Source organism: Anopheles nili, chromosome 3 (genome assembly GCF_943737925.1).
Source record: "Anopheles nili chromosome 3, idAnoNiliSN_F5_01, whole genome shotgun sequence".
Taxonomy (NCBI): domain Eukaryota; kingdom Metazoa; phylum Arthropoda; class Insecta; order Diptera; family Culicidae; genus Anopheles; species Anopheles nili.
Window position 1 is genome coordinate 38,418,713 of NC_071292.1, and position 24,452 is coordinate 38,443,164.

At 44.3% G+C, this 24,452-nt stretch overlaps 2 protein-coding genes across 2 annotated transcripts; one reads left to right on the forward strand and one right to left on the reverse strand.

Annotated features, from left to right (window-relative positions):
* The first annotated feature begins 7,587 nt into the window (after nt 1-7,587).
* Nucleotides 7,588-16,880, forward strand: LOC128722997 (uncharacterized). Its single transcript, XM_053816699.1, has 7 exons — nt 7,588-7,635; nt 9,167-9,733; nt 12,894-13,589; nt 13,682-13,759; nt 15,968-16,105; nt 16,179-16,275; nt 16,357-16,880. The coding sequence occupies exons 2-7, from the start codon at nt 9,565-9,567 to the stop codon at nt 16,508-16,510; spliced, it is 1,332 nt and encodes a 443-aa protein (XP_053672674.1). The 5' UTR covers nt 7,588-7,635; nt 9,167-9,564; the 3' UTR covers nt 16,511-16,880.
* Nucleotides 16,881-17,947: 1,067 nt separating this feature from the next.
* LOC128722727 (serine/threonine-protein kinase PRP4 homolog) lies at nt 17,948-24,036 on the reverse strand. The gene is made up of 9 exons (XM_053816406.1): nt 24,017-24,036; nt 22,400-23,945; nt 21,740-22,326; nt 21,553-21,661; nt 20,926-21,462; nt 19,600-20,124; nt 18,812-18,949; nt 18,558-18,728; nt 17,948-18,352 (listed from the first exon to the last, which is right to left on the reverse strand). Exons 1-6 carry the CDS (start codon nt 24,034-24,036, stop codon nt 19,921-19,923), a joined length of 3,003 nt encoding a protein of 1,000 aa, XP_053672381.1. The 3' UTR covers nt 17,948-18,352; nt 18,558-18,728; nt 18,812-18,949; nt 19,600-19,920.
* Nucleotides 24,037-24,452: the final 416 nt, after the last annotated feature.

Genomic DNA, 24,452 nt, shown 5'->3' on the forward strand with positions numbered 1-24,452 from the left:
TTAAAATTGAAACGATAGTATCACTTAATTAAATATATTAAACTAAATAATAGTATGATAATCTTGTTTGGATGCATATTAGTAGATTGTGTAGTATTTTAAAACCACTTTTCAACGTAAAACTTCGATTTTCTTACAAAAAAGGCAGCAATCGAAAGAATGGATCCTCACCGACGGCTCGACCGACTGTGTAGCGTGGTCGTATATATCCGTCTCTTATTAAACGGCTAAAATATTCATTTCATGGTAACAACAAGTGGCAGTTTGAATATTTATGTCTAGCCATGACAACCACGCTTGGGTAGCGACCAAACAGTTGGTTAGAGTGAGTCGAAACTAGGTATCCGAGGCTACATTTCCGTGTGGGAATGGCTGATTTTGATGGGTCAATGCTGCGAGTATGCTAACATAGGGCAAAAGATTGAAGGGAACCTACATAGCATGAATGAACCACAGAAACAATTTTCACGTAGGACATAAAAACCAGTCCACCCGTTTCGGCATCATTTCCGGTACAACGTTGTCTCGCCGATGGTTACGACACCTCAAGAAACGAAGGACGGATGTGGAAGATTGTTCTCGGCGCTTGGATGGCTTTGGCAACGAACTGACCGGTAGTAGAAACGATCTTCATCCATGCAGTGCGGAAAATGTGCAGAAAAGTTCCTGCGATGGCCCAGTTTAGTGCAGAAGCGGAAATGGCATGATAATGGTGACGGTCCAGGCATGGCTCGAAGGCGTTCAACTTTGCGCAACAATGTGCCATCGGATGTTGATTGATGTCAGCCGGTCAACGAAGCTAGAGCTTGAAGCGGATTGCGGGTGATGCTGGGTATGTTGGCCGCTGAAGGCGTCCATTGTAATTTAATTGGAATGACAGATGATGCCAGAACATTGCAAGCAGGGAATGGTCGCAAGAGTGCCATTTTTCTCTTGCTCTCTAGGACCTGGGGACACTCCTGCTCGTGTGCAAGAATGCCTTTAGCTCTAATCTATTTTTATGTTGTTTCATCTCAAATTTGGATTTGGGAAGAATGTGAAGCATTTTACGGTTGAATGAACAAAGGACAAAATAGAAGTTATTTAATTCGAAAAAATAATCAACAAATATTCCAATTGATGTGTTGCACAAAAAATTTTATTACAAAAACTATTTCGAATAGTACCACGTATAACAATTACGACAAATTATAGCAACGAGTCAACCACGACTGTAGTGACCAACGGAACCATGTTGTGAGAGCTACCATGCGCCTCCATGGATATTTCCTTTGGAGCCCTGAGTGGCCCAGCATGGCTCTTGTTACATTTTCTGGTTCACTGGAGTGGCTCTCGTGTTGCTGTTAATGTTAATGGTCTACTTTTCTGCAACCGGTCCGGGGGTTTGCTGTTGCACGTTAACCAACTAGGGCGCAGTGTCCGGAACACCGTCGGGCAAAAAGATGAGCTCCACGAATTTCATTTGCTGCCCTGGCTGCATTACCCATTGCGTTGCATCTGTGGTGCGAGTAGATTTGACGAAATAAAAGGTCGAAGATCGGTTTTACAACCTCATTGATGAGTGGGTTAAGAGGGTTTCAGCGTACAAGAATGATTGATGCAGCACGATTGCGCTCAACACATGGATTGAAATGGCCTAGGGATAGCACTAAATCGTCCCACAATGGTTTCACTTGGATCGTTTGAAGAGTGTCCTTGATGTAGCGTTTCCTAGAAGGCGTTATAGCGTGAAGAGGTTTCTGCGACTGCTTGTACGAACAAATAAAGAGAAAAACCTTCAGATAGGGACAAACAAAAGATTCATCATATTGTCATGGCCGTCAGAGAAGTGCTTCCTGGATCGAGGTCCTTGAAGCGTTGTTTGGTGCGGATTTTTTTCAACACAGAAAATGCAGTGAAAATGAAGGTATGAAGGAAGCCCATTCCTTCTCGGGGTATATTGAAACCAGACGGAAGGTTGTACGGTGGCTGCCTGAATGCACATGATTTGAATATTGAATCACACTAAATGGAAGTCTAAAGTATGTCACCGATTGCCAGGATGCGATTGTCCGTTACGTGCGCAAATGGATTATTCCAGGCATTCCATCATTCAGTGTTAAAAACTCATCCTTTGGCAATATCGTCATGGTCGTTTGTTGAAATCGATGCAATGTAAATAAAAGCTTTTTCTCCTGGATTCTAGGTAAACAGCCAAGCGTCAGTAAACTCGGAAACAGTTTCAATTGTCGCTTGGTAGATTCGTTTGGTTCGATATCGTTTTGGAGTTATGTCATACAACCTCAGGCGTGTATGAGATACACCGACATAGATTGAGTAACAATTTTCCATCAAGAAATGGCGCCAGAGGGAGAGTTTCCTCTGTGGACCTGGTGCATTCGGAGAAGAAACCTATGATAGTCTAGGCGTCGCCTCGTCAAAACCAAATATGGAAGACTGACCAATTTCTGAGAAAATGATGTTAAATTCACGACGAGGCACAAGATATTCAAAATGACTGAAAGCTCTTGCAGATCGAGCCGTGCAATATATCGTAAAATATTCGACGTTACCATACGTATTTGCATTTCAAATCGTCTGCCTTACAAAGATTGATTATCGGCACGGAAATGTATCTAAATTCATACAAATTCAAATAGTTTATGGCCAAGCCAGGGCACATAAAACTGTTTCAATGTTAAGGAACATTGTCATCCACTCGCATATTTGTGCTCCATGGTATACATTACTGCTTTGAAATCCTTTCTATCTTTAATTAAACATGGAGAAAACAGAAGCATATTTCCCTGTTTGTTTGATAACGAATGTTAAAACATCATTTCAATTTCAAGACTAGCCGTAGGACCTACTTTATTCAAACTGTATGGTTTTATCAAAAGATAAACAACGGTACGCAATTGTGCCGCATTTTGATGATTAAAGCAACACCCATAAAACTCAGCAAAAGGTTCTACGTACTGCGAGAAAAACGTCACACTTCCTCGACAGACGCGTTAAACAATGGGTGGACGTTCATATAAACAAGGGAACGCTATCCGTGGCTAAACGCCAGATGTTTTGGGTTTCGGCCGCAATCGGTGGTGGAAAATAATTTTCCCGTGGCGTACACGTCACTGTTCGCGTACAGTTCGTTCGGCCCGCAGGCGAGTTTAGGATCGTTTTGGAAACAAATATCACCCACCATTGCAGGTGTTTGTTTATTGAAAAAACCTGTGGGGTATGTTCGCGCCGAACCGGCACAAAGTAGGTGTAAAATTCTTCAAAATGCTGTCAGGTAGGGCAATTTTTAACGTTACTTTTGTTTTAGTGCCTCGACCAGGTAGGAAGTTTTTTTTATTATTAGGTAGCAGTGCGTTATTTTTCCATTTGCAACGTGCTGTAAATAAAATTCATTTTTTTTCTTTGCTCCTTGAAGGCCATGACGCCCAAGCACGTGTGTCTCGACCGTTAGTATTTGGCGCCAGTACAAGTCCTAAACGGTATGACATCAGCATGACCGGTTTTGATTGATCGCACGCGACACGTCGCGCACGGAATCGCGCCGAATGACTCACTCCGTCATCACTGTGCCCGCGGATGTTGTGACGGATCTCGACGGCACTCGCATCATTAGTCAATTGGAGCTCGGTGCATCGGATGCAGCGGTGCATTTCGGTGGCAGCGTTCCAGCAGCTTCGCCTGAAAGCACAATTAGCACGCGTTTCATTTGCGCGTCGTCCCTGCCTTGCTGCCCTTAATCGAGTGGCACGATTTCGGGCCGCGAGTGAGCATATTTCCGTGGCGCGTTAATTGAGTTGCTTGTAAATGCCAGCCGGCCCGATGCCGATGGGGGAGGAGATTTTGTTGGCGCATTAGCGAAAGGCCGGAAAAGTCAGTATATGAAACATCAACATTAGCCGAAGCTGCATGATAGCTTCGGGTTGTTGGCCGTTGTTGCTGTTCTCTGTTCACTGATTGCAAATTTTTGCAATGAATGTTTCGGCCAGAGTGATCAGTATAAATCATGTTTTTTGGGAATGTTGCCCGGATACTCTAGATAACATTGGATGCATAAATTGAACGGATAAAATATCGGAACCTGTTCCCATCACTTAGCTATCATGGCACATTTCGAACCAAAATATGCATATAAAATATCTTTCATCTAAATATACAGATTAAAAGTAAAGTTAATTGATTTGATGCTCCGAATCAACACCAACTTCCTCTTTTATGTATTTGATCCATTTTTGTGTAAGTTTTGGTGTTAATAGAATGATCTTTAAAAAATTTAGTTTTTTTTTTCTCCATTAAAAGAGCATATGCAAAGACTTACTGAACAAAACATGTCTGCAAAACATGTTTTCCCTGCTATAAGTCTTGGATTTCACGATGAATAACATCTTGATATTATTTCTTTCAAAAGCGTGGTAAGAATGAACATCTAAACCTAAATTGCTGCAACTGCTTAGATTCGGATTACCTTTTCAAATGACATGTATAAGTAAGTAAGTATATTTATTTTGTCTCATTGTATTAAAGAACAATTTACTGTTTAATTAAGCGTTAGTGAGATTGATGAGCCAGTATCGTTGTGCAGTGCGGACGCTTCGTTCATAAGCTTTCTACTCTGCTTGGTATCTCATTGATGGGCACGTTCTTTTCCAGGAACGTCGAGAACTAGATCCCTGTTGTTTCGCAATACGATTCCATCTGTTGGTGCGACAGAACGTAGACATTAGCTTTACTATCATCAGCACACAAAAAAGGATCACCTCACCGATTGCCCCCTTGTGCCAGGTGGTCGTTTTCATGATTTTGCAAGTTTTTATATGACGAAAAAAACGAGCACATGCCAACCGAATCGTGTCCGTGATATGGCCACATGTTTGATTTTCTAATTTTAGCCTCCCTCCATCGCCCGAAACTGACCACCGCTGGTCTCCCCTGGGACACCTACCATGTGGTGGGAATATTTTTCAACATTCAATTCATGGCACCAGTGGCGTGGTGTGGTTTTTTGTTTGTCGTGGAATGCTTTGGTTCAGTTTTACTGCCGTGGTCGTTGTCCCCTGTGATTGGCGGGTTGGATGGAACGATGATGGAGTTTATTTTGCAAATGGCATCAACCACTTCCGACGATCGACTATCCACACACCGCCGGTTGCAGCTGGAGGCAAGCAGATTTGTTTATTTGTTCACCGATTGTCTCATCGTCTGATCGCGGTATGGGACCACCGTTGTACGTATAAACACGGTCCGATGAACTATGCGCGTGGATTGCGAGCGTCTACGGTGGATGGATGTATGGATTTGATGTCGGAAATTGTCGACAAATGTATTTTTGCAGCGATGATGTCGATAATCAATCCGGTCGATTTATTTGTCCATCAGTAGCGCAATGTTTATTTTAATTAAATATATTGATCGTTGAGTTATACCAAGCCACAAGCAGGATCGAGTTTACTTCGTCTCATATCCTTTTCGTCTTTAACGTGCTCTCCAATCAAATCTTTGAAATGATACGCGGGTGCATGATACGTTGTCCTTGTCACACATATCTTCATCGTTATAGTTTCTTCTCACATTCCACAAGCTGTAGGTGGAGAGGTATCATTCAGTTTGGTTCATTACCTCATTAAACTCATCGATGAAATTATGGTCGCGATTGCCACAACCCAACCCCGGAGATAAACGTTGCTCCGCTTCGACCCGTCGAAAGACGTTCCGCTGGCATATCGTTTACGATTTTACGCTTTAAATATCGCATTGTTCTTTCACGTACGAGCCGCGCACATCCGCGATAACCTCGCGCACCAAGGACCACGAGTGAAAAGTGAATGGCGATTTAATTAAACGACGCAGATCGCGTGAAATTGACGCTAGGAAAAATGGCCTCGTTGGCAGGTGGAGAGCAAAAAAAAAAAGAATGCGCACAAATTATTGCAGTGCAATTTTCATTACCCTATTTCTCAAGCAAAGCCCACACCTTCTCGGTCCATCTCTCTCTCTCTCTCTCTCTCTCTCTCTCTTTCTCTCTCTCTCTATAATCGCCCATTTCCGCGCACACAATTTGATTCTGCTCGTGGCTCTGCAAACAGCTTGTTGTTGAGGCGCGAGCACTCGAGAAGCATTTCGTGGTTGTGCACCGTTTGCTGCTCGGTCACGCCGTGCATAGGTGTTTTTGCCTCAGACTTGTCTGTCGCCCTCTGGGCCGATAAATTACCGCACCGCAAACAATTATCGAAGCAATATATTTGGGGCCCCCGTTCGCAAAGAGGCATCCAATTAGTCATCTGCAAGTCGGGATCGCGCTCGATGGTGAAAAAAAAAAACACACACACTTTGTGCGAAAACTCCTGGCACTGTGGCCGTTGGTGCGATGTTGACACAAGTAAAGTGACGGATTGGACTTGGCGGATAATTGAGTATTTCGAAAAGACATCCGACACGGCACGCCATGGGTGTAGTGGGCGTGCGCGAACGATTTGACTAATGCTACCGGTTTTATATTGTTTGCGCGAACGGAGGAACGCAGGTTTTCCTTTGTGTAAAGCTGGAGAGCATCTAAAGAAAGGACCAGAGTAGAATCACTGTTCCAAAATGGCCCCATGTCAAGCAGCACGTAATGAATGAATTTTGAGCAAGCGATCAATTGGGTTTGGTGATCATTTTCGATCAACATTGTTACACTGGGAACGTACGTCACGCGCTTTGATACATCCCCTGTAGGTGATATTTACCTGTTTTTGACCGGTGTGTGTATTCCCAACCTGCTTGCTTTGAAGCAAACAAGACAAAAGCAAACAAATTGCCCCTCGGGTTATTGGCTGCCAGTAATGTGTAACACACAGTTTTAAACCTCCGACAACAATTGAACGCTCGGGGCGTGCTGCCTTTGATGATAAAAATAGCATTGATGCCAAAAGGAAGGGGAGAAAAACCTCCCCACTCTATTTGTTTTCTCAACTGACCAATTTCCATTGCCACCGGCCGAAGATCACACATATCTCACCCAGATGCGTACCAGACGGGTTTGAAAACACGGTGGAAATGCGGAAGGACAGCAGAGATAGTGAACACTGTGAAAGGAGTTCGCGAGCACGCTTCCGTCTGGAGGAACCGAAAAAAGTGTCAGATGATTTCAGGAAACCCGTAATTTGACTCTCGTCATCCACAAAGTGTGAAGTTGAAATTCGAGCATCCTGCGCGCGTGGTGTAGCGTAAACACCACACTCGCAGCGCTGTCCGGAAGACTATCCTGTGACAGTTGGTGCTGGTGGATCCGCGACTGTAACTGGAACCATCGGCGTACGGCGGCGTTTTGCCACTCACGAGCTTGAGCTTGAGCACGTTTTTGACCCTCCCACCCAACCGAGTGGTCGTGAGAGCGGATGCGAGCTAACAAAACTGAGCGCAATGTGCGGAGGCCCGCACCGGAAAGTGAAACCACTTGATGGGATTTATCTGAGTCGACCAGCCGGGCCGTTGTCTTGGTGGGGCGAAGATCATCTTCGCGCTCGTCTGTTTGGGGTCTGAGTTACCACCATTCGACCTGTGCCGGGTTCGTGGGCAGATCGCTATTTTCAGTTACGATCTGGGCGACCGAACGGGCACCACGTCGTCGCACGGTGTATTATGCGCAGCTGTGAGCAAGTACGAGCTGATTTTGTGGTGATTTCTACGATTTGTGTGATGCTTCCGACTCTAGTGCGATCTGTCAAGCTCGTGCAGTGACTGATCAGTTCGATTCATTAAGTTCCCGACGTTTCCGATAATGCATGTTTTGTGTGCATGATTCTGCAGCGGTGCTAGTGCTTGTTGAAATCAACCCAAAATCCGGATCTGACCGTTTTGTCGGAGCTCTTGTTCGAATGCACCTCGGTGCATCGAGCAGTGCAACAAAAGTGGTCCCCGTTTACGGTGCCGTGCGTGTCCCTAGGCCCTGGTCGACTTCTACTCGATCGTCACCGTGGGACACACGCAGTTGGGAAGGCTTGTCAAAATTTGTCGCTCGTTGCCCCGACGCCCGTTGAGAGGGCACAGGCACGGCTTGCATCGCTTGTCAACATCGAGTGAGAAAGACCAGAGACAAAAGTTCATCCTCATTTTTTCCACCCTGTCCCGCGCTAGGGAAGTGAGGATTATTTTTAAACACCCGAAACCCGCCCTGGGCGATGGCCGAGCGGTAGAATGTGAGGTATTCTTTTTTTGTTGGGTGTTTTCCTTCGGTTTTTAGCTTCCACCCGCCATTTCGGTTTCCCGTCCAAAAAAAAAAAACTAATACTCGACGGGCGGCCCAACCCGTCGTCTAATGTTTCACACGGGAGCGGTATTTCATGCACTGTCTAAACTTCCTGCCTCATCATTTCGAGCGTTTGTGCGTTTGCGCTCGTAGAACACAAAATCGCGTACAAAAAAAAACAAAGATGAAAAAAAGGGCCGAAAGATCAGGGATCAGGAAAAAGTAAAACGCACACCCTCCCGAGTGTCTGGGGTGGTTTGTCGCGTGGCACTCGAGGCTGGAACAACGCCGCCAACTCGCCGTTGGGTGGTTGGGAATTTATCTCGTTTTGCTCGCGACAACCGAGCCGCGAAAACGGACCTCATATTTTATCGCACACCGTAACGTTCGACATTCTTCCGCGATCTTTCCGCGCTCGTTCCTGAGGACGAACCGCCCCAACCATTCCCGGCGATCGTTCGCGTGGCTCGCGGTGGTGTATTTTTACTTGCGCCACCTCGACTGCAAAAGCGAAAACGCGTGAAATGGCGCTCCCTGGCAAGCATAGGGGATGTTTGCGTTGTGATTGCAATTCGCAGCCACGGAGATCGCGGGCTGTGGATCGTGGCGGTGCTCAATCGATCGTTCCTAGGAATCGCGCGGCTGAGAGCGAGCTGTGAAGGGGTTGCATTGGCGCAGCAGTCGAACCGGCCGGTGACATTCTGGTGACTTCGAAACGACGAGTGAGCGGCCAGACTACTAGAAACAATCAGCATTTCCCGTGCAAGCTCGTGCGCTCGTTTTTTCCCAGGGGAAAATTCGTCCGACCGAGTGAAAACTGCAGCGTACGTTTCCGCGCCACCGCGAGTAATTGTCACGCCGTTTTACGGGCTGTGTGACCGTTTGCGCGCGCGCGCACCCATGGTGGAGGAAAATTTCACGTCGATTTCACAATTTCCCTAGGCTAGATGCAGTAGATAAAGCATCGACAGTGTTCGCTGGTGCTGGTGCTTCGTGCGAAAATGTGAACATCGCCGCCACGGCTCGCAAGCTTCGGAGCGGCGATGGTGTAACGGTAGTTTTCGAATGACATAGAACCAATCCCCCGCCGGGTACAATGAAACACGAAAGCCAACGGTGGTGAGTGGCGAGCGATTGAGCGTAGAATAGTGCATGTGCGTGTGTCAATAGAGTAGAAGTGTCGTGCCGTTTGGCACCAAAAGCACCAAAAGCGACCGAATTAAAGCCGACCCAACCGCGCAAACCAACGTGTGTAGTATAATAGTGCAAACCAACGTGTGCAGTATAATAGTTGGGCGAGTGAAAAGTGTGATCCCGTGTAAGCGCAAACCGGCCCAACCATGTCGACGACGTCGATTTCCCGTGAAGAGGAGCGCAAGCCGCTGATGGAGGAGTTCTACCGGCAGAGGAGAATCCTTCTCGGTTGCACAATCCTTATCGGTGTAGCGGCCGTGATCTGGATCGTGGCGATTTCCACCGATCACTGGTTCATCGTAACAGGTGGCCAAGGTAAGCAGCGCACATCGTGGGCTGGCTGGAAACGGGATTTCCCGGTGAAAAACAAACGTAAACATTGGCAGCTTGACCGGTGCGCCGATACGAACCGTTTGGTATCGCGGAGGGAAATAATTTTAAACGCACTAGCCGAACGCAAATCTCCACGGGACCGGCTTGTAGATCTATAAATAAAAGAACACCGATTCCAACGGTATGCAATGGGCCAACCGTAGCAAACGACTAGGCGCGAATGTGACTGTTTGTGTGTGTGTGTATGGTAATCAGAGCAACCCATATTGTACTCGGTTGAGTGCTAATTTATTGATCACAGCAACCTTTGTGATCTACGCCGACTGTGGTTGCAAAAGCCAAAGCAAACGATGAGCGGCAAAAGGGCGCTCCAATGAACGGAAACACGTGTCGAGCACCAGGCGCCTCCATCGAGCGCGTGGTTTTGGCCCTGCAAATGTGCGGAACGTTACTTCCGCCGAGTGAGAGAGACCGCGTTCCTCACCAACATTGTTGGGGTGTTTCTAAATCTCACCGACGGAGTTCGATGGGCTCATGTTCCGTCGGGCTAATTAGCGGTGGCGAGCGGTTGAAAAACTGTTGATTCGCTGCCAAATTGTTCATTATGGGGTTGTGGGTAAGGAATGGTATTTTTTTGTTAACCCACCAAACACTCTCTCGTGTCGAAAGACGAAAAGCAATGATCCTGAGCGAGGATCTGGTGAAATTTGCTTTCGTTCGGAGACCCACACGAATAAAGCAAGAGAAAGGCTATAGTTTTAAAAGATCAAATCAAAGCCAAGAATAAATGAAACGATTGTTTAGATTGTTTAAATCAATGCTTGGGTTACGAAAGGTAACTAGCACCAAAAATACGGTTTAGTACTATTTACGAGTTTGTATTGTGTTCGTACATGTATTTGCTTTAATGGTATGTAGCTGTCGCGTTTTGTAGTAATTTATCATTGCGCCATATCACTGAGTTCTTCAACGGTTCAGAGATTTGTTGCGAATCAACAGCGCAAAGCGGTGAATGAAAGCAAAAGTTCAATGCCACACAAATTATTGGTTACATTACAACTCCACAAGTTGTTCTTTGGACAGCATCATCATTCCAAATCGTTTGATGCGTGACCGGACGCTCTGCTAGCGCAGCTAAAAATAAGCCCGCACGAGCAAACGAACGCAAATGATAATCGAATGAGCCAATGAGTGCTTCATTTCCACCGTAGCAATGCGATACAACGACATCAAATGCCAGGCGAATGCATTTCGAGCCAAAAATAGCACAAATAAATCCCCCAAAAAGTGACTTGAACATGTGTCACCGCACGACAAGCCATCAGCCTGTACAGACAGCTCATAATGCTTCCTACAAACGTGTGTCATAATTTATCGGACATCCGGCCACATCTGGGGTGTGCCATTAAAGCGTTTCCTTTTGCCGCACGCGTTGACCGTTGCATTTACGCGACACAACAGTTTGGTTTTGATCGATTGGCCATTAAACGGGAAAGAGATCACGAAGCAAACAATAAAAAACAACCATGACTGGCTGTGCGGATCGTGTTGCAAACTTTATCAAACAAACTGCCAAAATATGCATTAGACGAAATAAACATTTCGTGATTTATCAATCATTTTAACAATCGAACAAACCTACTCCTAGCCTCTGGTCGGCTAGAAACGGCCAACCATCTTTCGATGTCCGATGTTTTAATTTTCGTATGCTTTGCTGTCAATCAGACGATTTTTTTCGCTGCTCGAGCACTTTCACCGCGTCATGTTGGAAAGCGATAGGCAATTTACTACGATGCTGTATCCAGCTCATTCGGTGAAGTGGGTCGGTTTGGTGTTGTTTGAAGAAGAATAAGAATAAAAATGCCCAGAATAAGGGTGCATGTAGCCCGGGAAAATGTTTGTATGATGCATAACGAAGATCGATTGGCGCGATTTGTTTGGTTCGATGCGTGTTGTAGGTTTCGCAATCTAATGGTGCTCCTATGGTGATTGATTTTTTTTTCTAAGAGGGTACTATTTTGTTCGCTCTTGTTGGTGAAACTTTTAGATGAGGAAAAAACTGCAGCGATTCAAAGCCGTGAAAAAAATATCGAATAAATCGAGAGCTGGATAAAGTCAAACTTGATCCATTATTAGGTGTCAGATCGTGTATGTGCGTTTTAATTATACACAAATATGTAAGGGATTCCCGTAATCCGCATAATAAAGTAAATAGAAGATAAGTAAGTTGAAAATAAGCACAAAACGTATTAAAAATTCCACCACAATATGCGAACTACGACCATCTTCTTCCTCCAGTTTCTCAATTCCACTCCGGCAATGACTTTTCCTTGTAGCTGACGCAAATATCGTACGATGAATTGCAACACGATAGAAATATATGCGCAACCGAAATTTAACCTGCCAAGCGAAAGCGCTCTCATAATAACGGGCAGCATTATGATATTGAATTTGCAAACATTCCCGCCAGTGCCCAGAATGGAACGCAATTTAAGGCAGATAGAAAACTAATATTGCGCTTTAATCTCTCCACCATGAGCGGGGCTTTCGGGCGGAGAAGGCTTCCCCGGAACCGGATACCGGAATAGTGCCGCAAATGTTTACCGACCGTTTCGCAATCACTAGCAAGCGTCAACAGTGCCCACCCGGCAGACTTTGTAGCTCGAGCTTCGAGCGATGAATCTCGGCCAAACACGGCCAGAGTACCAAGTGGCTCGAGTGGCGAACGGTGGCGGGGCACAAGAACGAGCTCCGATTGCCCGGTTGTTCCCACTCATGTTTCCTTTGGGGTGGGATTCGGGAAGGAAACTTTTGTAAATTGGTCAGATTAAAAATAAGAGCTGTTGGTAGAGCGGACAAAGATGCAAAAACCCGGCGTAGGGGTTCCCAAGTCAGTCCCACGAGGTGGCCGTAATTAACGCGGAAGACAAACAGCCGTATGTCAGGATTAAGCAGAGCCAATGCTATTCGGTTCACTTCTTTCTCTCTCTCTCTCTCTCTCTCTCTCTCTCTCTCTCTCTCTCTCTCTCTCTCTCTCTTTCTCTCTCGGTCTCTCTCTCTTTCTCTCTCGGTCTCTCTCTCTCTTTCTCTCTCGGTCTCTCTCCCTCTTTCTTTCTTACTCTCTTTCTTTCGCTTTCGGTAGGTATCTTCATACCGGAAACGCGCCGGTATTTCAGGACATCACACTCGGGGCTATGGAAGATCTGCCGGTATGGTGTCATTCCGGCCGTGATGGCGCAATCGAATGCAACGCGCAACTTCACCACGCTGTCGTTCGTGAATGAGAACCGCATCGCGACCATGCGTTCGTCGATGGCGAAGGAACCGTACATCCGAGACTTTCTTGGGACTGACCTGAAGATGGAGAACCTCACCGAGGTGGATGACGCCTTCCGGCGGCACCTGTTTGCGGCCTGGATCGTGGACGATGTGGACCGTTTCCGTGAGCTGAAGGGCCTGTTTCACGACATCACGGGCCGCGTACGGCAGCAGGAGAGTGTGGCCGTGCAGAAGCTGAAAAACCCACCGCTCATGATGCTCGACCCGACCGATCTCAACTCGATGCGCGAAACGCTTAAGGAGCCGGTGGCTGCTGTGTTGACGACCGTCACGATCAACTCGACCGACATTAACGTGCTCGTACCGGCCACACTGTCTGAGGCGCTGTTTGACGACTGGGAGCAGCGACCGGGCGTGATTTATCTGCTTTGGAGCTTCGCCAAAGCGATGGACATCCCGCCGTACATCGTCAGCCCGAACGGCACCAAGTACATCATCCGACCGCCACTGCCACCCAAAAAGGGGCGCATAGGCAATGGCTACGAGTACACCCCGTTCAGTAAGTGCGCTTCAATTCGCAAAACCTCACACCACCGGGTGTGCTCTAATCGCAGACGTTTCGCGCTTTCGTCCTTTCGCTTTCACCAACAGAGAAGTGCAAATTCCACAACCTCTTCCCGAGTGACGACGAGATCCAGCAGGACCCTTCCATTGACGACGATCTGCTCGGTGAGTTGCATGCATCTGGCAGGCATTTTTCGTTTTGGGTTATTCTTGTCCCCTGCGAAAGCACCGCACCGGAAACGGTGGTGGAATCCGTAATTAACCGCACGTTCGCGTAGGGTAAAACAGGGCACGCGCGCGTTTTCATGCACTTGCTGCATTGGTTGATGGTTTTTGGTTGTGCGTGTTGGTTTTTTGGTTGTTGGCCCCGTCCCATAACTCGTTCAGGTGATTAACCGCATCCAAGTCCCTATTATACCTGAATTGCATTTTTTTCTGCATCCACCCGAACTGCATCGACGATCGTGGCCGATCGACAACGCGCGTAGAAAGAGACGAAGCCTTCTACAACCCAGAGTTCCAGTCTGAAGGTATGCACCGAGCTGCTGCTCTCTCTTTCTCTCTCTCTCTCTCTCTCTCTTTCACTCTCACACTCACACACAACCAGATCCACTCGTAAATACGCGTGTTCACAAAAATTCCTGTCCGATACGCTCGATCCAACCGATCATGACGTGTGGAACCGATAGTAGGATCTGGAAGGAGATACTAAGGAACGTTGAGCGTATAGAACCTCGTAGAATAGGCACACAAAGAGACGCACCAATGGTCTGCCTTCTCTCACCTGGCTTAGTGTTAGCCGCTCTATGTCACTATTCTGCAGGCGTTTGTTTAATGGGGTAGCGTAAACAATGACACTTTCGGTGTAGTTTGCTGATGTCCTTCTGGCAATGACACTGCCTCCTAACACTAAAACTACCTTCGCTGTATCGTTTCTCCCAAGCAGACTCAATCATTCATTCATCTACTTCATCACATTCCTGAATTTTTTCTTCGCCCGGTAGTATATTCTGGCTTCTTGGAGGCCGTTGAAAATAGTTCACTGCAACGAGTTCATATTGCGATCGCTATAGTTTACGGTTTTAACCGAATCGTTCATCCATCCGTTGTTATTATTCTACTTCACGCAATTGTTGCAATTTACTTCAAGCGACCAGGCGCCTCCATCAACAAACGTCAACTGTAGTCACGTTGATTTGAACAGCTTGTGGATGATCACGGTGGCGGTTAAATTGAGTGTTGGCCTTAAAATACAAAGGCAAAAGAAATATAGCTGATCTGGAAGCAAACTTAATAAACACGGAAACAGTAATCTTAGGCACGAAAACTCAAACTGACTGACTGACTCGCTGGACGCTGATGGTGTTAACAAAAGCACGCTGAAAAAAAAACGACAACAGATAATTTACGATACGACAATAAAGCGAGACTTGGGCCTGTTGTCAGCTGATGCTGCATAAAACGATTCGCGATTCTTTCACCACACGACGTGGCGAGGAAATCCGGCGTCGGCATATGAGCCATAATTTATCCGCGCTTCTGCATTTCGGTGTCTCCATTAATTTTCTCTTGCGGGTCATAAACAACCGGCCATAAAGCGAGCGGACATGAATAGAAAACACAAGGAACTCAGCTGTGGGCCAGTTTCGCTAGCCGTTGCTGGTAGGCGGTTTGGCCACTAAAAACATGCCACTGCACCGTTGCATCATGTTTTGTGCGCTCGTCATTCAAAGTTTTATCACTAGACCGTGTACTACTACTCCGGCGAGTTCGCATCGATTCCGTTACTTGTTCTTTTTTAGTCCGACAGGGATAAGTTTCCAATCCAGATAGCATGAAAAAACAAGACAAACGAACGCATCGATGGCATGAAATATTTAAAAATAGGTTTGCTAAGAACTCACATTGTAAAAGGATGTTTCGTTTTAGGACTATGTTTTAACACAGTGTAGTTATGTTTTATGCATGCTGAAGCTTGTTGAATTGTGCGCATAACATCATACGCTAATCTTGGAATTGGTTACTCGTCGCTCATTGAGAACAGATGAATATGTTTACTGGACATTTGATCACATCTTGAGTATTCATATCGACTGAAAAATGCTCAAACAAATGCAATGCGTTATTATGATTTCAGAATTGTAACATAAGGGGTAAATCAATATTAATGTTCTGTGTTACTACGCATGCTACTAGAACCACTAAACATGCGGACGATTTTGTATTTTGTATGATTTGTCTTCCTGCATGAAGTACAACAAGTATTCTTGTAGTGATCATACCATTCCTGGGACAATGCGGCGATCGAACACCTGGGGCATTGCGCTTCGCATATAGCATAAATAACACACATTTGCTCTCGACAACCCACAGACTACAGCCGAACAGAGGCATCGTTCGCGTGCATTACCGTCTTCGTGATGGTGATGGGCTTCATCTTTTCGATCTACACATTTCTGAATCCACGTTACATGTTTAAGCGTTTGGCCGGAGGAATACACTTCATATCAGGTAGTGCAAATGGGAAATGCAGTTGACGGAAGTATAGACTTATCCATATGCCTCACTCCTTGTGTGCTTACAGCCGCGACGAGTATCGTCGTCATTCAAGTGCTGGTCGCTTCTGTGGAGTACGAAAAGGAAAACATATCCTATACCTTCCCGAAGGGCGCCAAGTACAGGTAGGTAGCGTGGCTTCCACTATGCGCCCGGCGTTTACTTTTCCTTCCCTAATTAATTTCTACCAATATTATTACAACCAGCTACGGCTATGGATTCTATCTGGCATGGTTCGTATTTTTGTCGAATGTTTACGCCGGCCTGACGTTCATGTGGTACTCGAAGAAAAGGAAAGGCAACAAAGCGGCCACCGAGGAGCTGGGGATGGCCGACGAGCCCATCAATATCGGTCGATAAGGCGCGAACCCAACGCCCATCGGTAGCGAGTGCGTGTGGAACGAAACCAAAGACAACGCGGTCCATATCTAAAAGGAATTCAGTGTAACGCCCAGCAAGGACGATCCCGAAAAGGAACAGCGCTGGTGCGAGAAAAATGTGCCCACTATCGCGCATTGGTCGTTCAATTTGGCCTGTTTGAACCTCCCACAGTCCCATACGTCCATCAAAGGAATGGGGGACGAATGAAAGCATTAAGACATTGTATTTCTTTTATTTTTATTTCTTTTACGAAGCAGACCCTTCTATTTCTATTTTTTATAACTCTCTTGTCGGTATCCCACGTGTATGTTTTTTTTTATTTTTGTTTGTTAATATTTAACTGTTACGATAATAAAATGAAAATAAAAGACCTTTAAATGGTTACGAGAGTCTGAAACAAGCTGAAAGAAAATGCAAATTGGCTAAAAAGAAATCTTCTTAGTTTCTGTTTTCTGTTGGGCGAGAGGAATAAAGTGTCCTGCCTGGTGAAAACTGGTAGCTCACTGTCACTCATTAATATTAGATGTATTGAAACATTAATAGTCTGGAATAGTCTGAGCAATTTATGTTGTTTAGAGGATACAGGGCTCTCTATTTTTTTCCTATCAAATAACATCTTCGTTATTCTTAATCAATCCATCATGGTATTGCTAAAAATCCCATGCTTCCAGTAAATGTTAGCGAAAAGATCGTAAGTGTAACGGGTGTGACATTCACACAGTTTTGGTCTTCATAGATTGATTTTAATTATGCGATACAAAAAATTAGTTCCAGACCTACAGGTTAAGACTGTGTGTCTTTCCTTGTCAACTGCTATCTTCAACATGAAATTTTTCTCGTAGTCGAATCCATCAGTCATGTATACGAGGGAAGCTCGGTCGAGATTTTAACTTGAAACTATTTTCTGCCGCACGCATACGTTATCGAGCCGCTAAAAGATAATATTAATTTCGCATAATTATCCCAATTGCAAAATTACGTGCTTTTAGCTTCAATACTGGCATGAAAAGCATATGGAACCAATGAACGCTACGAGTGACTTTTAAAATCAATCTTAAACGCTGCATTCCAAATTGTAATCCCAAAGAACATGGTTTGTTTTACGTTAGGTCTTTAAATTAATGCGATTGACTATGTTGTGCGCAAATTTCGTTTCAGATGATTGAGCATGGTAAGTAGATAAAGAATATATTATTTATTATAATTTCGATAGCATTATGATTGAACAAAAAATAAATTGTCGCAGTCGTATTAAAATATATTTTAGCTCTATAATATATAGAGTTCCAAGTTTCAAGCTACACTCATTCCTTGCCATGCATAATTGACTTACCACATATAGCATTCTCAAATCTCTTATATTCTCTCAAATCTCTCATGAGGAAAAAAAATATCAAGTGTATATTATAAGCTAGTCTCGCGGTGAGACACCTTTATTGTTGATTTTTTCCATTTCATGCGATGACATGTCCGCCTCCAGGAACATCAATTGCATGTGTTTGTTGAGCAACTCATTCGGATAGTTTTCTGCAAATATGAACCTACCTTCTTTGCCAAATGTATTTGGTATATTATCGTGAAGTTGATGGGTTGTGTAAAACGGTACATGTTGGCACGCCGCGGTGCACAAGGTTCTTGCGAAACTGCTTTCTCGAGGATTGTCAAGCTGGAAAGAAATGAAGCACACAAAAAACCGAGAAATATCTTTTACGCAAGACTACTCCGAAAGTATGAAGACATAACAACCTGATCCGCCACGGGAGACAAAGATCACAATCGTGAGAAGCTGCTGCTTGTATTGGGTTCAATCGGCTTTTCGAACTGTCGAACAGGTATTAAGCAAAGAAGTTCATTAAGAAACCTATAAGCTGAATCTACTTATGTTCAAATAAGATTGATGAATGATGTATTGGAATTCAATACAGTAACTAGAATACTACAGGACTGCAAGCTCAACGTATGTTGGAAATAGTAAAGTGACACGAGTGTAAATAAATAAGGAAACGTTAGATAATTCGTTCGCTACCTCTTAAACACAGCAAATCCTCCCCAAACTCCCATGAGGTGAGGCGTGCTACGGAATCTGTACGCACGATGGAATTCCTGCTCGTGAGCTGAACACAATTGCGAGCGGCTCCACGAGATACAAAGAGACCTAGTCCAAGACAGGTTTCATGCTTCTGTGCGACGGGTGGATCTTGTAGGAGATGATTTAAAAACATGATTAGTGTTTACCCATTTGGCTTAATATCGTATAGTGTCTAGTCGTAGCTTGATTACTTTCGTCTAGCACTGGCTGGAATGATTTGGGAGCTCCACTACGATCACCGATAGTTTGCCGTTTCCAAGCCAAGCATAGTCTCTTTCTTCGACATACAGCCTCACAGTGGTGGTCACACCCATTATCAACATCAAGTGCTGAAATAAGATAGAAAATTATAGTTAAAACTGTCTAACATAAAAGGCCGGTTAAATACTTGTGAAAGTTCGAAATGTAATTTAGACTTTCAATTTTCTCTATTGTTGAAATAGTGTTCTTTTATCCTCATGGTACAGGAATCATATTTATTTTCGAGTTCTAACTCTAATTTTTTCTCCCTCATTAAACTAACTGTTATCTAAGATCTTTTTCTTTTTCATTTGTTTTCTTTGCGTTTAACATCTATTGACTTAAGCAGGTTGAAATGATTCACGTAAAAATTGCAAAGAAAAAAAAATATAAAAAGGTTTAAAATAATCATCTTGCCCTTACGTTATTTGAATTTGGGGCAATTAAACGTTTTCGAATAGTGGTGGCGTTTTTAAACTAAAGCTTCACAACGTCAGCAGAATCATGCATTATGCTAATTTTTACAATACTAGAATTTGTGGTAATCAGCAGATTGTTAAAAGACTTGATATATAGCAAAACAAGGATTATGTGCTGTTTCCTGTTTTGACCGATTGAATTGCTGTTAGAGTAAGTTTTATGCTAGTATTTCTTTGTTGCAGCTCCTATATCTCTTCCATTAAATATATAGATATATGATTGATTAAAGATACTACATGAGTGGCTTTTAGTTGTTTACCTCTCTTATTTTTGCTTCGTGAAAAACAAGAGAAATTGTCTCTACAAGTTCTCATCATGGTCTTCATAGCATGATAATCACACACTTCAATTCCTACGAATGATCAATGAGTGCATCATTGGGTTGGTCTTCCTTCGTCGATCGATGAACAACCGAGGACGAATGCAGATGAAGAGGTGTTGTTCAATGAAGCGTAAGTAAGAAAAGGATCGTTAATATGTATATAGCTAATGATGCTCGGGTGATGATCCAATTGTTGGAAGGACAATACTTCCGTTGCATACAGCTGGTGTCGGGACATACTTCGCGGTGGTGATTCATTTAGATCTTATCTTGGATAAACGGATGTGCCAGTGCATGGTTCAAAGAAATTCTCTTCGCCGGATCCAGCGCAAACACCTTATCCAGCAGGTCTTTTAGTTGGGACACTTTTCGTATCTGGTCGTCGGGGAGATTTTGTCCTGCGATCAGCTCCTGCTGTAAATCCCTTGTTGGTTTGATCACTGATACTACAACCACTTTTTCCTGCGAAAGAAGAACACACACACACAAACACACACACGCATACCGAAACAAAGAAAGTAAGAATCAATAGTTAATAGATGCAAACAGATATTATTTTCTATCAAATCGATCACCTTATTTAATGTGTTTAAATTCAAACTATACTTTTTACAATAATAAACCTAAAGAAATAAACATAATGATGGAATGCTTTTAAATTCCAGGTTTGCTTTTAAAGTGTGGTTTAAGTGTGGATAGATAAAACACTGTTTTGAGATATGTTTGACGAATAATACAACGTAATGTTACAATATTATTATGGCGATTCAACTCAGGTGTGCAGCCTACAGTTCTATCTTCAATTCGAAATGATAATTGATAAAACTATACTAACGTTAAAAACGTTAAGAAATTAATTCAAAAATTGCACCGATGGCTAAACATTCCATCATTTTAAAAGAATATGATGGATTAACATAATAGGAACATTATTAAATCAATAAACACAACAAACTAACTGTAACTGTGAGAATGTTACAATCTGTTATAGTAGTATTATATTGAATTATCTAATATCATTGGTGTTGATATATCTTTAACATCGCATCGCATCGTATAAGTTGGTTTATTGTTAGTATCATTAGATTAAAAAACATAAATCAATAGTTATAGATCAAACTAGAACTAATTTTGTTTGTAGAATTGAACTTAAACGAAATTTTCTTTAAAAAACAACATTGAAAAGCATTAGATAAAAGCCAATAGCAACATAAACCATTCGAACCAATTGTATACAAAAATCATGTACATAAGGACACTTACCCGTTCTGTGATTTTATCGATCTCGTGCGATAGAAAATTGCAATTTGAATCGAAATGCTGGTCCTTGAACTGTCCCTTACGTATCAGCTTGTTCGGTATCTTGCCCTTCAGATCCATGAAAAATTTAAGCATTTGATTATTGGACTGACCACTAAACAAGATCTTGCCCGTGTACAATTCATAGATGGAGCACCCGGCCGACCACATATCAATGCCGTAATCGTACGCCAGACCAAGGATTATCTCCGGGGCGCGATAGAACCGTGACACCAAGTATGGTGTGATTTCGTTGTCCGTGATGGACGACGCTGAGCCGAAATCACACAGTTTCAGTACCAAGTTGTTCTCGTTCACGAGAATGTTATCCGGTTTGATGTCTGCGTGAAGAATTCCAGTTTTTTTCAGCAGCTTCAGAGCCAACAGAAGTTGCTGGGTATAGCTGCGCACTGCTTTGATGTGCAGACCAACATTTTTCCCATATTTCTTCAGTACTTCACGTAGATTCATCGACAGTGGCTCCAAAACCATGCACAAATGCTGCGCAAATAAAACGAGAAAAAAATCAGTAAATAAAGCACATCCATTTTGATTTTTTGTTGAGGTGTTGATAAATTTCCTATCACTTACCTGCTTGTGGAAAAAGTGCCTGTACAAGCGCAAACAATGGTAACGATCGCTCGGATCCGCATCGTTGAGTTTCTTCAATATCTCAAGCTCTCTCAATCCTGTCTTATGCCTGCGTATCGAGTATAAATAAATCGTTAAAACGAACACAACGCTGCAAAGACTGCACTTAAGCATGACTGCTACTTACATGATTTCGTTGTTACGAATGATTTTGACTGCAACGAACGCGTTACCGCGAGCCTGGTCCCTGGCTTTGACTACCGTACTGAACACGCCCTGCCCAGTGTAATTGGCGACCACGTACCGGTTATCCAGGATTTCACCTATTCGAACACGATAGTAGCCTTCCGCATCGTCCCAGTTGTCCGTGAGGGCTGGATTTTCGTGCGCCTGCTTGTTCGCCACCACCGTGCCAGGTGAGTCGAAGTTTGAGTCGATGTCCTGTTCGGCAAACATGTCCCATTCGGGGCGTTTAACATTTTCTTTCGCAGTACTTTTCAGTTCCTTACTCTGCCTGTCCAGATCTTTCGGTGGGTCGGGTGACTCTTTCGGCTTACGTTCTACCTTATCCATCAGATCCTTCCGCTCGCTCGGTATCGGTGGGGTTAGAGATTGGTCTGTTCCATCGCGATCGTGCTCTTCCGTGCGATGAACGGTGGCTTCGCGGCTCTCGTTTCGCGAAGATGGTGCGGTGCTACCCATACTGACCTGACGAGCTTCGGGTGGTTGTACTTCCATCATCGTTTGACTGTCTTCATTTACAACACCCAATTTCTAGAATTAACGAATGTTCCGCAAATAATGCTTAATGCTGGTGTGCTAAAATAGCGCTGAAATACACACGTACCTTGAGAAGGGCTTCCCGTTCTTTCCGCCGTTTCTCGATGATTTTCTCCTCATCTTCCTCGTCGTCGATATCAATATCGCCCATTTCACTTTCACTGCTAGATTCTTTCTGCTGCTTTAACCCTTCGCTAAGCGAATCTTTAAAACGATCATCATCCAACTTACGACCTCTACCTGAGCCACGACCATCGCGACCGTTTCTTTGCGCACCTCGTCCATAGTCTCTTGCACGATCTCTTTCACGCATTCGATCACGATCCCTGTCCCTAGCGTTTCTGCCTGCACCAAGGCGTAGATCGCGATCCCTACTTCTGCTACGACCGCGAAAACGATCACGCGAACCTAACCTACCACCACCTCCGCGACCACGTTCGACGGAACGTCTTTCGCGGCTTCGGTCACGAGGAGAATATCCGCGTCGATCGCGTCGTCTTTCCATTGACCGGTCTCGCTCCCGTTGGCGCACCCGTGCCCGTTCCCTGTCCCGATCCCGCTCGCGTTCTCGTGCTTTTTCCCGTTCGAACCGTTCCTCGGCCATGCGACGTTTATAGTTATCCTCTTCCCGATTGCGCCGCTCTTCCCTCATTCTAATTTCTCTGTCACGATCGCGGTCACGCTCCATCTGTCTAACACGGCCGTCCGCCGGATGTTGCTGATAATCTTTAGCTCTTTTATTCTCCAACTCCACATTGACGCTCTTGTGTGCAGATTGAGTCTCTTCCTTGCCGCCTCTCGAAGTCCTGTTCGTGGCGTTGATTGATTTCTTGCGTAACTGGTCAGTATCATCCGGTGTCGAGTCCCCATCGATCGTGATGACTGCCTCGCTGGCATCAATTTTTTTCTTTTTGATCGGCTTTTCCCCCCTGGTATTTGCGGACTCTGCTCGGGACGATTTTCCAAGACCATCGTCTTCCTCGTCCGTCGCATACTCACCGAGACGAGCTTGAAGCAGTGCTTTCTGACGCATCAAATCTTCTAAATTAAGCTCATCGTCCTCGATAACGGCCACGTCCGGGCTAGGTGCATCTTCTTCGGCGACACCATCGCTTTCGCTTTCTACCGAGACCACATCCTCTTTGCGCTTGTCTAAGTCTTGCGTCAACATTAGCACGAGCTTGTCCGGATCTGTTGATATGTGTCCCTTACGTTTCTCAGGCATCACTTTTGCACTTCCGTTATTTTTTAACCGTGTTGTGGTATTGTCTATGTCTAAACTGCGAACCTCGCGAAGGTCGTTTTCGCCTGATTGTTTCGCTATTCGAAAAGCTTGTTCCATTTTTCGGGGATCCGAACATACGGGATCACCATTCTTTGTAAGTTCACCCTCCGAACTGCTATCGTTGTCATCATCCTCAGCACGATGTTTTCGCTTGTGTTTCTTGTGTTTTTTAGACTTATGCTGTTTGTCTGCTTTATCAGATTTAGACGACTTTTTGTGTCGCTTATGTTTTTTGTGTTTGCGTGAACTGCTGCTTTGCTTTGCTTCCGACTTATTCTGTGGGCTTTGGTTCTCTTCGGCCGAGTCACTATCGTCCGAAGCGATGCTGCTGTAATGTCCAAAAATGAAATTGAGTTGAGTGCAACACTATCCACTGCAAATATTCATAACAAAACTTACATCACTTCTCGAGAAGCCATGATTAAGAATATAAATAATTTGTTGATAAAATCGGGCCTGCCTTAACCTTTTCTTGACTTGGCGATTTTTTGACAACTTTATTCACGCAATCTGACGTTCAGTAGAAAAAAAAGAAAAAATTGACGAAAATTGCCTTTTTCGCCGGCATGGGCGAAAATGAATGTTCGATGCTGTCGAAGTGCAACAAAAGGTGCGCAACCTAAAATCATCACGTTTAACCATTTTTTTTTAGTTTTCAGTTTCATTATTCACATAGCACGATAATTACTTAAGATAATTCCGTATTTGATTCCGTTTAGGTTTATAATGCAATCATAAATTATTGTTACATAGTTTTAATAATCATATGACAGCGAAAATTCATTATTGTACCATTGTCCAACCGCATTTCTGTTATATTAAAAGGTGTTTCCCT